The sequence below is a fragment of the Tamandua tetradactyla genome, chromosome 3 (assembly GCF_023851605.1).
Source record: "Tamandua tetradactyla isolate mTamTet1 chromosome 3, mTamTet1.pri, whole genome shotgun sequence".
Classification (NCBI taxonomy): Eukaryota; Metazoa; Chordata; class Mammalia; order Pilosa; family Myrmecophagidae; genus Tamandua; species Tamandua tetradactyla.
In genome coordinates this window covers 55,088,683-55,105,676 of record NC_135329.1, presented here as the reverse complement: position 1 = coordinate 55,105,676, position 16,994 = coordinate 55,088,683, and the positions used below count along the sequence as shown (strand labels likewise).

At 39.6% G+C, this 16,994-nt stretch overlaps 1 protein-coding gene and 1 pseudogene across 2 annotated transcripts in view; one reads left to right on the top strand and one right to left on the bottom strand.

Moving 5' to 3' along the window:
- ASAP2 (ArfGAP with SH3 domain, ankyrin repeat and PH domain 2) overlaps window positions 1–16,994 on the bottom strand; it is a 240,691-nt gene that overhangs the window by 155,441 nt on the left and 68,256 nt on the right. For both annotated transcript variants that reach the window (XM_077153135.1, XM_077153136.1), the window contains exon 2: window positions 3,668–3,740. In XM_077153135.1, coding sequence (XP_077009250.1) covers window positions 3,668–3,740 — 73 coding nt within the window. The remainder of the gene's footprint in view (window positions 1–3,667; window positions 3,741–16,994) is intronic.
- Window positions 16,189–16,649, top strand: LOC143677304 (U1 small nuclear ribonucleoprotein C pseudogene; annotated as a pseudogene).

Below are 16,994 nucleotides of genomic sequence, written 5' to 3'. Positions count from 1 at the left end.
TAACCTGCTATAGTATTAAAGCGTGGCACTGCAGGAAAGAACACAGGCAGGGGTACCTGAAAGAACTGAGATAAAATTCTGGTTCTGTCTTTTCCTAGTTTTGTGATTTCCAACAAATTTCACAATTTCCTTAGGTCTCAATTTTCTCTGATAACATGGCAAAATGACATTTTAAGCTGACAAAACAGCGTGTGCAGACGGAAGAAGACACAAATGTGGCACACTGGGGAAAACTGCAAGTTATGTCAAGGAAGGTAGTGTGGACTCAATTGTGTGCACCAATTTGGTCGTATTCTTGGTCTGAGTTCTCATTCTGGTGGGTGTGGACACACTGTCAACATCATCTCTTCAAGATGCTACTTCAGTTAAGGTGAGACCCAACTAAACTGGCTCATACTTTAATCCAGATTCCTGAAGTCCTTCATAAGACTCAGCGACATTTTGGGACAGATAATTCTTTGTTCGAGGGCTGTCCTGTGCATTTTAAGATGTTTAACAGCATCCCCAGTCTCTACCTGCTAGATGCCAATAGCAGCCTCTCAGTCACGACAATGAAAAACCATCTAAGATACTGAGGAACGCCCCTGGAGGCAAGTCACCCTGGTTAAGAACCACTGATCTGTATTCTAACCCAAACCTATCATTTTAGAGACAAGAAATAGGGGCTGAAATATGTTAAGTAAGTTGGTCCAGGGCACAATGCTAGCACCACAAACTTCAGGTTCATAAACCTCACAAAACTAGGAACTAGGTCAGTCAAAAACAACTTAAATCTGTTCCACTGATTTCCTGAACTTATTTTACAATCATCTGATGCTTATCAAAAACAACTTAACTGCTTAATCATTACAAGGTCAATACAATCATAAAACATAAATCATGCAAAACAAAGGGAAACAAAAAAATACCTACAAAGGTAAAATCCTAAAGCAATTATTTTTAGCATTAATTTCCAAAAATTTTGCTTTCCTATACACAGTCTTATTTCCCTCTTGGTAATTTTTCAATTTCTCCTGTAATCCTGAAATTTCAGTATGGTAAGTCTTGAGACACACAGACACATACAATCTATAACTACACATATATATCCACACATCCACACACACATTTATATATATACAAAGTGGACTCTCCCAATCAGATCCTAAGGACTTTTCTTTAGTTCTGGGAATTTTTCAGTTATTATTTCTCAAAAATTTCCTTTTTTCCAATTCCCTATTTTCTCTCCTCTGGAACTTCTTTTAGGTGGATGTTATTAACCCTTCTGGATCTGTATTCTATGTTTCCTGATTGATCTTTTGTACTGTCCATCTGTTTCACTCCTTGTGTTGTGTTCAGGAAATCTGGGACCTCAAAAATTCCCTTTTCAAATATGTGTGATCTGCCATTCAACAAATTTTAGTTTTTATTTCAACAAGCATATTTCTTAAATTTGAAGACTTTTCCCTGGTTATTTTTCCAATTTCCCCAGTACCTTTTCCAATTTCAGTAATTTAGTAACCTCTCTTAACCTCTTTGAAGATATTAATCACACATGGTTATTTTAAAGTCCTCATCTGTTTGTCCTATTAATTCAGTATTCTCAATCACTGGTTAAGTTTATTGATTTTGTGTACTCCAAATGTTAGGCTATTTTATTCTTTTTTTTTTTTTTTTTTTTTTTTACAGGGACAGGCACCGGGAATCGAACCCGGGTCCCCTGGCATGGTAGGCAAGTGTTCTTGCCTGCTGAGCCACTGTGGCCCGCCCATAGGCTATTTTAAACGGTATCTTTCAATGAGCAGGAGTTTTCAGTGTTGATGAACTATAATTTATCCACTTTTTTCTTTTATGGTTATTGCCTTCTGTATCCTAGCTAAGAAACCTTTGCTTACTCCAGACTGCAAAGGTATTTCCCTATGTTTTCTTCTAGAAACTTTATAATTTTAGTTTATAAATTTAAATCTTCATCCATTTCAAATTAATTTCTGTATAAACTGCCACAGAGGATCACACTTCATTTGTTTCCACATGAATAACCAGTTGCTCCAGCAACTGGACATTGTCCCAGCACCATTTGTTGAAAAGAGTTTCTCCTTCCCATTAGACTGCCTGGGCAACTTGACTGAAAACCAAAAAAACATTTAAATGTGGGTCAATCTTTAGACTCTATTTTATTCCACAGATCTGTTTGCTGAGCCTTATTCCAGTACCACACAATCTTGATTGCTACAACTTTATGAGACTGAAGTCAGACAGTTTAAGTTCTCCATCTCACAGTTTCCCCCAAGACTGCTTTGGAATTCTAAGCCTGTGTTTTCCACCTAAGTTTTAGAATCAATATCTCAATTTCTCTGGCAGAGACTGAGATTGGCACTGTGGGGGATCTTGAGATCAATCTGGGAGAACTGACAACTTAATCTTGAGTCTTCCAATCCATGCACATCACAACCCTCTCCAAATGGTGAGATGTTTTAAATTTCTGACAGCAGTGTTTAATAGTTCTCAATGTAGAGTTCTCGCACATCTTTCATTAAATCTGTCATTAAATACGTCTGGCCATTTTTGATGATGATATCTTAGTAGTTGAGATTTCCAACTAAGCTTCTCACAGCCTTGGCCTGGATGGCACTTAATGGGGGGAAGGCAAAAGCACTGACTGAAGTCTGTACTCACAATTCTGAGAGAAGGGGTTAGATGGGATATGTACTTTCTGACTATTCCACATCCCTTCTAACATCACAGCCACAGGAGGCACCTCCCTGACCTTCTGTTTCAATCACTGTTGCACTAAAGGGAGACACCACTAGAGTGAAAGAGACAACGCGTAGATATCAAGCGCCTGCCTACTTCCGCAGGGGACCCAGGCCCACTTCTGCTATTTCATCACGTTCACAGCACTCATACTGTTTCAGCTACCCTTAGCTGTTGTACCCCTTTTCTCTTCAATCCATCAAATCTGTTTTCTGTCTAGGATTCCTCACAATTTCTAGCTCCCAAAGGCTCCCACTTTCTTGTTTCTGAGTGAAACTGTATAGCCACTTACTGATTTTTAAAAAAAATACTTTCCATCACTTCCAAAATTCTGTGCAGGGGGCAGACCGGCCACATATGCACAGCCTGCCATCTTGAAGCCAACAGTGGCAGTGGTTTTACTTTTGCTTTTTTAAGCATATTTATAATTCTCTGACAAATATTATTAATTTTTAGGTCAAATATTATTTTGACTAGTTGATTATGCTTTTGGATTTATTTTCTTTCCAAATTAGGAGAAGCAAGAATTAGATGGATAAAAGAAAAACAGAAAGGGCATTCAGAAATAATTAAAAGCATGAGCCATATACCAGGCAGGAATGAGTCTGGTGTCCTTGTCAACCAGCTTAACAAAGCAGGTTTGTGTAGGGCTGTTGTGGGAAGCTCAGCTACACTTTATAGAACAGGAAGCACAACATGGGATAATGTGGGGGGAGGACGGAACAGTAAGAAGATGAAATCCCACACGAGTACTAGACTATTAGCAAACAAAACACATTTTGAAAAAATAAACATCCCAACTCACCTCTATAATTTGCTTGCCTAGGAAAGTCGTTTGGTTAATTATTCCTTAATGCTGCTCAAAATCATGGGATTAGAACTTCAAATACAATGTTTTCTACAAATACACCCCTAGGAAAGACTGCACACTTACCCAGCCCTGAGATGTTGATTGCTTTCACAGATTTCTTCATTTTGTAAAGAACCATCCTGTCCACATCCAAAGCCTAAAACATAGAGAAATATGTATTAATTAAAACATGTGTTTGCAGTTAGACATGACTATTAGAGAGCTGCTCTGGAGGTCCCCTGCTCAACTTCATTAGGTTATTTCTGTGGGACAAAACTTCAGTGTGATGTGGAAGATTGGTTTTCAAACTGCATGAAGCAGAAGTTTAGTTTGGCAATCACTAAATATCAACTCCTCCTCAGTTGCCTCACCCACCTAAATGACACAAGCTGCCTCCTGCCAACACTACCTACTAGACATTAATGAAATTAGGTAACTTGAACAGACCCTGCTTCTATCAAGTTTTTTTTTTTTTTAACTTTTATTGTATAACATATATACAAAGCAAAGAAGGAAAAAAGCAATCGTTTTCAAAGCACCCTTCAACAAGTAGTCAAAAAACAGATCCCGGACTTTGGCATGAGCTATCATACCATCATCTCAGATTTTTCCTTCTAGCTGCTCCAGAATATCGGAGGCTAGAAGAAATAAATATTTTTTTTAATCATCACGTTCTATCAAGTTTTAGTTCTCCCTGTACATAACCAAGGTTCCATGATATACCTGCTAGCCAGGGATTGCCCATGGTGCCTGCTCCTTCCTGTTGCAGAGAAAGAACTGTGAACACATTTATGTATCAAATACGTGTATGCATTTAACATTCAATAAATATTTACAAGGCACTTACAATGCCTAGTGCATAGTAAGTGCTTAAACAATACATATTCAATGGCTAATGGGGCCTGGAGACTTATTAGAGCTCTGCTACATCTGGGATTATAACCTTAGACATATAAATAAATTTCTTTTAAATTTATTCGTAAAACATCTATAGGAAATCTAATAAGCTAACAAATGTGAAAATATACCAAGCACCATCAAACACAATGCTGGAGGGTAAGGGCTACCATTTTCATTACTGCACCCTGTATCTAAAAGTGAAGAGCATCTACCTAGGAGAGAGCATACATATAGTTCAACCAAAAGAGGAGAAAACCTTAAGAGCCCACATTTAGGCGGTGTCATGGTCAGGTTCATGTGTCAACTTGGCCAAGTGGTGGTACCTGTTTGTCTAGTTGGGCAAGCGCTGGCCTGTCTGTTGCGGTGAGGACATTTCATAGAATTAAATCATGATCACGTCAGCTACATCCACAGCTGATTCCATTTGTAATCAGCCAAGGGGAGTGTCTTCTACAATGAGTGATGCTTAATCTAATCACTGGAAGCCTTTTAAGGAGGATTCAGGAGAGACAGGCTCTCTTCCTGTTTCAGCTGGCGAGCCTCTCCTGTGGAGTTCATCCAGACCCTCCATCGGAATCGTCAGCTTCACAGCCTGCCCTGTGGATTTTGGATTCTGTGTCCCCACGGTTACGTGAGACACTTTTATAAATTTTATATTTGTGAGTGTTTCCTGTTGATTCTGTTTCTCTAGAGAACCCTAACTAATACAGGTGGTGTTATGGAACTTTCACAGAAGACATGGGGGTGAAATTTCCTTTCAACCCAATGAAACAACAAAAGTAAAGAAAAGCAATGGGTGTCAACTTTTAGTTGTCATAACAGGGGAGAGAACATCTGTAAACTGTGATAGTGATACCAGGGCTACTGTAAAGACAATGAAAAACTCAGGGGAAGTCCAATATCTGGTATATAGTAGGCACTGAATAACAAGTAATTATTATTACCCATTGTGAATTTTGATCAGAAAAAGAAATTCCAATAGTTTTATCACGTGAAACAGCACAGCACCTTAAAGAAATGGATTTTGGACTTCCAGCCTTCCTGAATCAGTTATTGAACCCATTTTTCAATAGTGGCATCACAAATCCTTGTTCTACACATCAGCTATTTTACCAAACACTAAAACAGACACGATTAGAGCTGACGATTTTAACAGAAAAATAGTCACCCTATGAAAAAACTGACAGAGTGGTTGCAATACAAAAAGAAGTAATGATAAAAAGTTTCATTTTCTAACATGCTGTAGAAAAAGGTAGGTAAACTGATGCTAGATAGTTAAAAACTCTTGTAGAGAATTTATTCTCTACATAGGAATTCTCTACCATTACCTAGGTGGTCAACTCTAATCCATTCCTGATTCCCCCTTAAGATTTAAAAGGGGATCTGGCTGCAGTGAATAACCTTTGAAAATTTACTAACTCTTCCTCACAAAGTCTTATCAACTTTTATTCTCCAATCCATTGCCCAGAAAATAACAACTTGCAATGTGTATGCCCTGACTTTCAGGGGTTCAGGGTTCTGTTTTGCTCATACCGGTGATCAGACTGATGATCTGTTCAGGGCTATGTCAGAAACTCTAGCTCCTGAAGATTTACCTATCATGCATCAGAAAGCACAGTTCTCACACAAGAAGATATGATTTCAGTGCACTCATCAAAGCTCTGCCTAAGATCTCAATCCCTGGATGAACAGTCATTATAGAAAAACAAACTTGATCTAATAACTATCTAGACTAGCACTTCTGAGAAAATATGGTCCTGCCCAGTCTTTGAACTGTCTAGAAAAGCATCTGACCTACAATCAAATAACAAAACCCATTCCTCTTTCTAAATCTTCCTACAGAGAACAGAAGACACTCACACCAGCCTGGTCAGGCTATATGGAAGCATTATGTCAGCCAATATTTGTATTAAGAACTTTTCATATGCTGGGGGGATTATGAACAGAGAAACTATCGCATACAAAGGAAATAAAAAAATAAGAAAGATTTCAAGGGCAGCTCCCAACCCAGGTAATTGGTAAGATTTCCCCATGCCCTCAGGATAATGTCTAGATTCTTTAGAACGTATTAAAAAAGACTTTTTACTAGCTGATCCCTTCTACTTTTCCAGCCTCATCTCTTGATATTCTCCCCTACCTTCATGACTACCATCAGCATGAGTCAAAATGAACTACCTGTAGCTCCACCTCAATTTGCCATCTTCTCTTTTACTTCAAAGCATTACCTTGTAGCTTCCCTTCAACTCGCTATCTTCTCTTTTACTTCCAAGCATTTATACACTCTCTTCCCATCTTAGAATATCTTCCCTGCCTCTTTATAACCCTTTACCTTCTATTCCCTCTTTGTAAGTCGGTTAGAGAGATTTCTTGCTCCTGGAAGTCTTCTTTGATTCCTCCTCTCTCTCCTCCAGAATGGGTTAGATTTTTCCATAGCACCCTGCATTAACTCAATATTACACCTGATAAAATTTACTGAGCACCTTCTATGTACTAAGCCAGGTACTAGAGACACAATGGTGAGCAAAACAGGACACGGCCCATACCTCCACAGAGTTTTCAATCTAGCAAAAGATAATCCCCTAAATAAACACAAAATTATTAACTATTATACAAACTAGAAATCCAAGATTTATAGCCTATACTGACTGCATCTGTACTTATCCAGTTCTGCCTCTAGACTGTGCTGTCTAATATGGTAGCTACGAGTCACGTGTGTCTATTAAGCAACATGTGGCTAGTGTCACACAGTCAGATGATACTATGTTGGATATATTGGGTTAAATAAATATTGATAAAATCAATCTTACTGTTCCTTTTTACTTTTTTTCTATGCTGTACCCTAATAGCAGGAACCAATATTTGTTCATCATTGTCTCCCAGTGCCTAACTTTAGAACTGGACTCATAATAAGCAGTTGAACAAATGAAGTAAGACCAGAGAAACAGGCACAAACTCCAATGCCAGGCAACAGTGTTTAGGCTGATCCCAGAGATAATGGGGCAGTTACTGAAGGTTCTTTTGCCAATGGATTCTTTTGCCAAGGCTACTTAAGGATCCCAGAGATAATGGGGCAGTTACTGAAGATCCTTTTGCCAGTGATTCTTTTGCCAAGGCTACCTAAGGATGAAAAAACTGGTAGGGACACACAGTGGAAAAGGCATTTGGTGGCTAGAAGTAAAAACCTAAAATTGCAGAATTGTAACCCATGTCAAACTCTGAAATATGTTCTACAACTAACTGGTGCTGTGCTTTGAAATTTATAGCTTTTTTGTATATATGTTATCTTTCACAAAAAAAAAAAAAGAAGGAAAAAAGTCTATTTTGATGATTAAAAACCTCCTATATTCTGAAGCAGCTAGAAGTAAAAACATGAGAGGATCGTATGGTAGCCCACGACAAACTCTGGTATCTGTCCTGCAACTACTTGTTGAAAAGTGCTTTGAAAACTATTGCTTTTTTATTTCTTTGCTTTGTATATATGGTAATACTATACAATAAAAAAAAAATTTTAAAAAGTCATTTGGTGGCTTGAGGCCAGGCAGCAGAGACCTCTTAGAAGAGTCAGTGGGTGAATGGTCAGGGAAAGCTATTTCTGCCTCTCAACTGTATTTTAGCTCTCCAGCTTCTGGTACTCCCGTAGTTGAGAGTAAACTTCTGTCCAGAGAAGACTGACTTCAATTATGCCAAGAAAAATGGGGAACAATGGTTAGGGCGTATACTTAAGTCTGGGAGGTTGAAATATACCTTTTAACACAGATGAATTCTGACAAATTTCCTCCCACATTATACTGTAGAGGATAAACCTCTGTGATCATATAGTTCGTAAAAGTCTCGTAAAAATGTCACCATATGAATTTTTCTAACTTTATCATTAAACTTTATGAACTCAGAAATGAGTGGATAAACAATAACTGCTACTTTGTCTGTTAAGTAGGGATTGGAAATAAAGGTGAGCTAGGTGGCAGAGGTAATTTTTAATTAAAATTGCAAGAGGAAAAAGCAATTACCTCCCCACACAGAAACACATCCTTCATTTTGGTGCATATTTATAGATAATTAAGGTTAAATTTGGTCAGAAGAACATGGAATGACTAAGATTGAATGCCAGGAAAAGTCTTCTGTCAATTATATACAAAAACACTACTGAATCTTAAAACAACAAAAAATAACAAAATTCAAGATACCAAGAAACAAAACTCAAGCTTTAAGAAGCCAACAATGCATATCAATCAGGCTGAATTTCTAACCAGATTAGGCATTCTCTCTACTATCTCCCTGTAAACCCCACCCCACCTCCTAAATCTAAACAAGCTTAAGAGAAGTGGGAAAGGCTACACTTTTCACCAGAAATTGTGTGAAAACTATAAACAAAGGGACAAAAATCTAATAGACAGTAAGGCCTAAGTGGCAACTACATAACAGATTAAGTCTGTCCAAATCTCCCAATTCTGAGAAGGAAGACTAAAGTTGACCTTTAGTTTGTAAAACAAGTCTCACAGAGTAAATTTATCACATAAACAATACCATAGGGATGTGTTTCAAATATTTCAGAGGAAAATATACAACTGCTTTCAACCACTTAAAAGCATCTCTTTAGGAATCTCCAAACTGTTAAATTAACAGTCACTGGTTCTTATATATTCATTAAAGCAGTGCCTTAAGAACCGCTAGTCCCAAACTATGGCTACTGTTCCCGGGGACAGAGCACCATGTGCATAAAGGAAAGCCCACCCAAGGAAGGACACCACAAAACTGGATACTCTTCATTTTTCAGACTCAAAAGATCCCACTCATCTCACTTGTAGACTTGTAGTACCCCAAAATTTCATCAATTAAAAACTTAGAGAAATTTATTTTTTTCTCTTGTTATATTAGTACCTACAGAGTATCTCTGATTTTGCCTGTGGGCTTACAAAGCCTAAAATATTTACAATTCGGCCCTCTACAGAAAAAGTCTGCTGACCCTTGGCCTGGAAAAACCTCTTAAAACATGTTCTCCAGCAGATCCAACAGCTCCTGCTCTGCTTGGCCCAGGCCTGGAAGCATTAGCAGGGGCACAGCACAGTGCCAGTTTGATTCCCAGCACCCTGAGGTTTCAATCTGAGCCGGCAAGGGTGGGAAGGTAATGATTTCATTCTTGGAACCCAAAGACGCTACAAATAGAGAGGAAAAGAGGACAGCAGACCACATGCCTCACCAATCAGGCTATCTGAGAGTCACATTCCACTCTCCTCTCCCATGTCATCTCTCGAGCACTTTCCGACCTGAGAGGAAGGCCAACCTAAAAGCTAACCTGAGAGCAACTGACATTTTTGAAAGGCAGCAGGCCAAAAAAAAAAAAAAAATCATTTCTGGGCCCCGAGGGTACTTTTGCCAAGAAAAGAGTTATATATACATTCAGATGGCAACTTTAACTCACCACACATCATTTGACTTTTCAAAAAAAAATAAAGAGAACATGAATGACACTATCAAGTATCTCCAGAAGCATTTTGGGAAACTCAGAAACTCACTGAGGCCTGCAGGGTTGGTTTAAGTCACAGCAATAATGGATCTACCACTTTCTGGGAATAAAGCAGCGTACTGTGTAACAGCAAGCATCACTAAGAATTAAAATCACACAACTAAGCTATATCGCAGTTGTGTAAATATATACAAAAAAGGACAAAAACTAGAAGGGCACATTTTGGCATTATCTAATAACACTGAAGCTACTCAGAGGCTATACATGCACCAGAAGGCACACACAAACAGTAAATAAAACTGGACATCCTAAATGTCTGTCAATGTAGAAGGATAAACTGTCACATATTCATATATTAGAACATAAGAATATGCTACACAGCAATGGAAACAAACAAACCTGACTAATGAATTTCACAAAAATAATGTTAAGCAAAAGAAGAAAGTTGCAAAAGTACACATGCAGTATAATTCCTCAAATGCTTAAAATAAACAGGCAAAGCTAAATGCTTATTGATCTACTGTTGCTAAAACTATAAATAAAAAATGGAGATTAGTTCACACAAGTAAGGCTACTCTGAAAGAGAGCTATGACGGGGTGGGGGGTGGGGGGCAGGTACTTTTGGACTGCTATCAATTAAGACAAATGGCGAGGGTGATGTAGGTCACACACTGTCGGCTCTGTAATTCCATAAACCGTAATATATTTATTTATGTACACTTCTATATATGGAATATATCAGTAAGAATAAAAATAAATGTAGAGCATTTTTTAATAGTAAAAGAAATTAAGATCAATAAGAGTTTGAAAAAAAGAGCCAGAAGTGTGGCCAAAATGAAAGTAAATTCAAAGGGGTAATTCCCTAACAAAGCGTTGGGGTCACATACAATAAGAGAAAGGAACTTAGAGATCTCCTAGTCCAATTCCTAAGCCATTATAGAGATGACAACACAAAAATCAGTACGCTAGAGACAGAGGGAAAACAGAGCCCGCGGTCTGCTAACTCTGTCGGCTGGTTTTTTTCCTTCAGCATCAGCTGACTCTAAGTCATCCTGCAAGGTAGTTTTAGATGATCTTATTAAACTATTTAAACTGATCTTGAAAAGAACTATTTTTCTGAGCCCTGAACAGGGAAACCTTGATGGTAGGCAAAAAGAAAAAGAAACACTTTCTTCATTTTTCTCCCAAACGTTTTATTTCTGAGAATGTCTTGGATTCTGTTCCTATCTCTTCAGAACCAGGGCAGGTGGGCACCACGAGCATCTCTTCAGAGGCCATCAGCCTCAACCCAACCACCAGTTAGACCTTCACCAAGTCTTCAATCACAGGTGCTTGAAACAGGCGTACTAAAGCCTGGTGGGCCAACCAACTAAGAACCAGACACCAGCCTGCGCTGCAGCCTACTTTTCACATCATGAAAAGCAGCAAAAATCTATCCCATCACTTATTTAATCCCAAGAAAATCATATAACCAAAGCCCCTATTACAAAAATCATGAGAAACTATTTAACATCATTTACGTGCAAGAAACTATGCTAAGCAGGTCATGTGTTTTTCCAGTTAACCACAACTGTTGTCCTCAAAAACAGAAGTAGAAACTAAGGTTCAGAAACATCAAGTAACTTGCCCACAGTTTCATAGGAACTAAGTGCAAAGGCTGGGATTCAAACCCATGTCATTCCTTCAAACTACATACTGTACTTCAAAATCATAATTTGATGGGGAGTGCTCAGCCACCAATACTTAATAACCAAAAGTGGACATAGTTGTATAACAGGTAGGCTCTCATACAGAATGTTCCACTGACAGATGCATCAAGACTGATTAAAAATGAAAAGCTGAAGAAGAAAAACACCCCAGGTGAACTTCAGGGAATATGCCAATAAAAGCAGGGATAAAAGGATTTGTCCTGTTAAATTTAGTCCAGTTAATGAACACTAACACAGGCTTTTCAGAGGTTTCCTAATTATAGTGAGATAACTTGGGAACATCAAAGAAGCCATTCCAAGTGCAGCCACTGGAGCCACTCCAATCGGAGACAGAAATTACTAAGTTTAGCCTGATTTAAATGAAAAAGACAAGGCACAGAACTAGGGTGGCCTGGGTGGGACATCATTCCATCCAATGCCCTCACTGAGTTTCAGAGAGGTGAAGTATCCTGTGAAAAGTCACACTACTAACAGCAGAGCCTGAGCCAAAACCTAGAAGCCAGGATGCTTTTTTCTAAAATGGCCTTCCAGAAAGTTTAAGAATACTTCTGAGCCCACATGACTATGATTTGGGGCTTCACTGTGGGTCAGAGAGATCAAACGGAAAACTACAGTGGAATTCTCTGGGCCTCAGAATACTTATACACGATGGGGACAGTGGTTCATGACTCATGAGGATGCTACTGTTATGAGATTAAATGAGATAATGCATTTCTAGAGTTTAGTACAGTGCTGACACGAGCTCAATATGTGAAAGTTTTATCACCACTGCTACCATTATTAACTGCTATGAAATATACAACATCAGCGCTAGAAGGGGGTCTTAAGAATCTGCTCTAACACTGTGATTGTTTAGATAAGGAAATTGCAGCTTAAAGAGGGTAACCGTCTTACCCAGGTCTTACCCAGGTCACACAGTGATTGACTGACAAGTCTTGCGCACCTGGGTAAGGCACCTGAGGCATCTGGATGAACAAAACCATCACAACTACCCAGCAATGGAAATATGGACAACTTCCCAGCCCTTTACTTAAAAAAAAATGTCAGTGAGAACAAAAAGCAGGTAAAGAAGCTTTACAAATGATGCAAATGCCACAGCTTTTAAAAAGGGAAACAGGAAGTAGAAGTTTGTTAAACCATTTGAGCACAAAAAAAAATGTGAAAGCATGAAATAAATTAACTGTTATAAAAAAGGATTAGCAAGTAGGCATTATACACACAAACTATACATGTGTATGTAAGGATACAAGAAGCAAATAAATTAATCATTGTCTTAGGGAAAGCTGAAACAGGATGGCCTATTTGTTTTTCTACTTTCTAAGTACCATTAGCATTATTACATTATTCTTGAAATATTTTAAACTAAGGAAAATGAAGTACTTGAAATCCTATACTTTGTTACCTTTCCCTATAACTTTTTCTTTTTGCAGCAAAGTAAGGTGCTATTTTAATTGCTAAGCACTACTGAAAAATCAAATCAACATAGTAGTCTTAATAAACAAAGATACATTTATGCCAAGTGAATGACATGCAATATAAACAAAGGATTTGCAGCCATTATGGCGGGAAACAAGTAGTAGGAGAACTGTGTCATAAAAACACAATTTCAATGTAGTAAACTTAGACTCCACAAATGAACAGACTATTATTTCCAATTTAAAACACATGTTCGATATATAAAATGTGAAAAGCATCAAAAACTTTAATGAAGAAAACAGAAGCAACTTGTGATGACTTGGCACTATATGTATTCCAGAAAGACATGTTCTTAAAATTAAACCATTCATTCCTGTGGGTGTGAGCCCCTTGTAAGTAGGATCTTTTGATGAGGCTACTTCAGTTAAGTAGAGGCCCAATTCTATCAGGATGAGTGTTAATCTTATTACTGGAGTACTTTATGAGCAGAATGAAACGCAGACACATAGAAAGCCACAGGGAGCAGCCTGAAGTGGAAATTCAGAGCAACCAGAAGAGAGGGGAGGAGAGGTGGCCATGGACAGAGGAGCCCAGGACCCAGAAGCACCAGCAGCCTGCCCGAGAACACCATCCTTCAGGAAGAAAAGCTTCACCTTGATGATGCCTTGATCTGGACTTCTCTTGTCCTCTAAACTGTGAACTAATAATTCACACTGTTTAAGCCAATCCATCGCATAGTATTGCTTGAGCAGCCACGGAAATAAAACACCACTCTTTTCGGTAATCATTGACCACCCTGGTCACTACTTTGACTATTTTTCAACAAGTGAGGTATTGAGGTTTTGTTTGACTTTTGAGCACAAAAATGTGCTAGAGAAACTCATAAAACAATAAAATAAAAATACTGAAATCTGTATGTTTCCGTATGTAAAGACATAACACAGGAAAAAAAATTCTGGAAGACACATGAAATGGTTACAATGGTCACCCGAGGAGAGAAGAAAGTGAAGGCAGACTAGTTTTTGGTTCTGTTTGAATTATTTACTACAAGAATATATTCATGCATTACTTTTGTGGTTAAAAATAAATAAGTAATGAAAGAAAAGACAGGTCTGTGGAATAAAAAGGGATTACATATTACATCAAACCTGAACAACCTGAAACACTAGGCTCTGAATCATTTTGAATCTGGCTAGGGACTGCAATCAGAAGCTGGAACTCAGGACCTGAGAACTCATAAAACATGGAGACCATGAACATCTGGGGGCAGATACAAAATACAAATCAAAAGTATAAAGACAGTGGGTGGAAGGGAAGAGTGATGGTCTGAAATACAAAGCAAAAAGGTCCACAGCAGGCACCCAATCAGCTAAACCGATAGCACCACATTGCACATTGACATACCAGCTAAAAACACTACTCTTTGCTCTGGTCTTCTGCAGAGCAAGGCTATAAACAAGGAGCAAAGAGTTTTATCAGAGCTGTTCCTATCCTTACATTCCACTCTGTTGAAATATATCCCCACATCCTCCCTCCTCTCCCCACAAGCTGTTTCTACAAAGATAGTCTCAGCAGTGCTTTTAAAATAGACAAATAGGAAAAAACCCAAAATAACCAACCTAGCTAACCATGCAAACTATAGTGCTTTAATATGATTAAATTCTGAACTGTTTAATACAACTGAAGTGGATTGTGTCATACTGTATAAAAATGCTAAGTGAAAAAAGAACACAAAAAGCTAGAAATTCTAGACACATACTGTGTAAAAAAAAATGCATGTTAACAAAACAGTGCTTTAAGGTTCATAAAGTTTAAAGCACCTAGTACCTGGGAGCACTCCCATAACCCCTGTCACCTGGAGACATTTAATGGGAAAAACCACCCTCTAATCCTGGCTTTAGGAGGATCACTATTTTAGAGAAAGAGAAACAGAAAACAGATGCAGTGAACTCCAGCTTTGTAAAAATGCTTCATATCCTGATTTTTATTTAGGGGGGTGGGGGGAGACTCTGGAAGATCTTGGGGAATTGAAAAGGGAAAGCAAAAGTTTGGTAAGATGGCCAGAGGCAAAGAAGGGCACAGAGCAAGGAGGCACGTGCTGCCTCAGTTTATCTGGGAAGAGAGCCAAGGTGGCTGGGGACAGCCCTGCCTGGAGGTCTGCAGGCTGTGATGAGGAAAGTTGAGCCAAGCCCCAGCTCCTCATTCCGCAGGGTCCTCCAGACAGACGTCACTAAAACCCTGCATTATTGAAACTCTGCTCCCCCAAGAGCTCAGAAAACAAGGCAGGAAATGGGCTATCTCAGGAGAGTAACCACAAACAAAACATTATACCAAAAGGTGCTAAGTATATGGCCGAGGGGGTAAGGAAAGAGGGGAAAGAGCAGTTGATTGCCCACTGACTAAGGCCACCCTGCCAGCACTGGAGCTCACAGGCCCTGGCCACTCAGACACAGCTGAGAGAAGGCTGGGGAGCTGACACTCAGACTGGTCTGATGTCATCCTTCCACATCTATTCCATTCCCAGAAGACAATGGGATCATGAGGCAGGCTGATTTCCTCAGGAAACAAGGAGCAAGCCACATGAACTTAATTCTGCTAAGATAAACAGGGGCTGAAGAGATGGGAGGTAGTAGAGTTTTCTTTCCAAACGCGAGACAGACAGGGAGTTCCAGGACTTTGCTTCCTGATGCAGGGGAGGTCTGCCTGGAGGCAGCATCCTCTACCTCACATTCTGTGGATGCTGCTCCCTCCTCCCGGGTCCCTTTGAGCATACTGGACTCTACCAGTCCTCCTGGGCCCTCAACAGAGGCTTTTCTGCAGTCACTCAGCTGCCATATTGGTGTTCGATGTATTCTTTCAGTGTACCTTCTAACTGTGATCAGACTTTTAGCTATACGTGCTTTAAAAATGGGGGAAAAAATCATTCCACTCAAGCATTCTAATTTTCTTCTAAAATCCACAGCATTCTCTCACATCACCTCTAAGGTGTCAAAACAGACACTCATTATAATGTGATCTTAGTTCTTAGATCCCTTCATGCTGGATCCATTTGGAGAACAGTGCAATAGTTTAAAATCACAGGCAAAGATGGAGCGACCAACGGCCTGCGGAGCAACATGGCCAAGTTTCACTGTGACTACTGAGATACATACCTCATGCGTAACTCCATCTGTGAGAAAGACACACTGCAGTGGTTGGAAACACAAAGAGAATCAGAGCCTGACTGCCAAGACAACTGCTGCATTTCAACAAGGAAAGACACCTCCTGCTCCACTTTCTGCTCCTCCTCCTGCAGGGGAGATGATCCCACCTCCCCCCAGAGTCCGAGGCCCTCCTCGCACTGGCATGATGCCAGCACCCCATATGGGCCCCCCCCAGTGGTGCCAGTGATGGGCCCTCCTCCTCCTGGGATGATGCCAGTGGGACCTGCTCCTGGGATGAGGCCACCCATGGGAGATCACATGCCAATGATGCTTGGATCCCCAATGATGAGACCTCCTGCCTGTCCCTTGATGGTGCCGACTCGGCCAGGAATGACCCAACCAGAGAGATAAGGATAGAGGGGAGCCTCCGTGAATCAGTCTTATATTACTTGTTCTACTTCACCAGGCGATATGGTGCTGTGACTCTGGGGGTTTTCTAACTGCATGACAAGGAAGACTTGTTCCCCCTTCCTATCAAAGAGAGCATAGATTTGGAAGGGAGTACCAGGACCAAAAAAAATAGTAATTTTCATTTGTATTATGAAATGTGAAGATAAAGTTGTCAACTCTTATAGTTAAAAAAAAAAAAATCACTGCCAAAGCAGGGCTGCATGGCAGGTGGCAGAGCCATGTGCACTGGCCCACCTGGCGGAGGTCACACATCCTCTCTGCTTTTACACTTAGGGTTAAATTGAGAAGCGTGTGAAAACCTTAGTTCT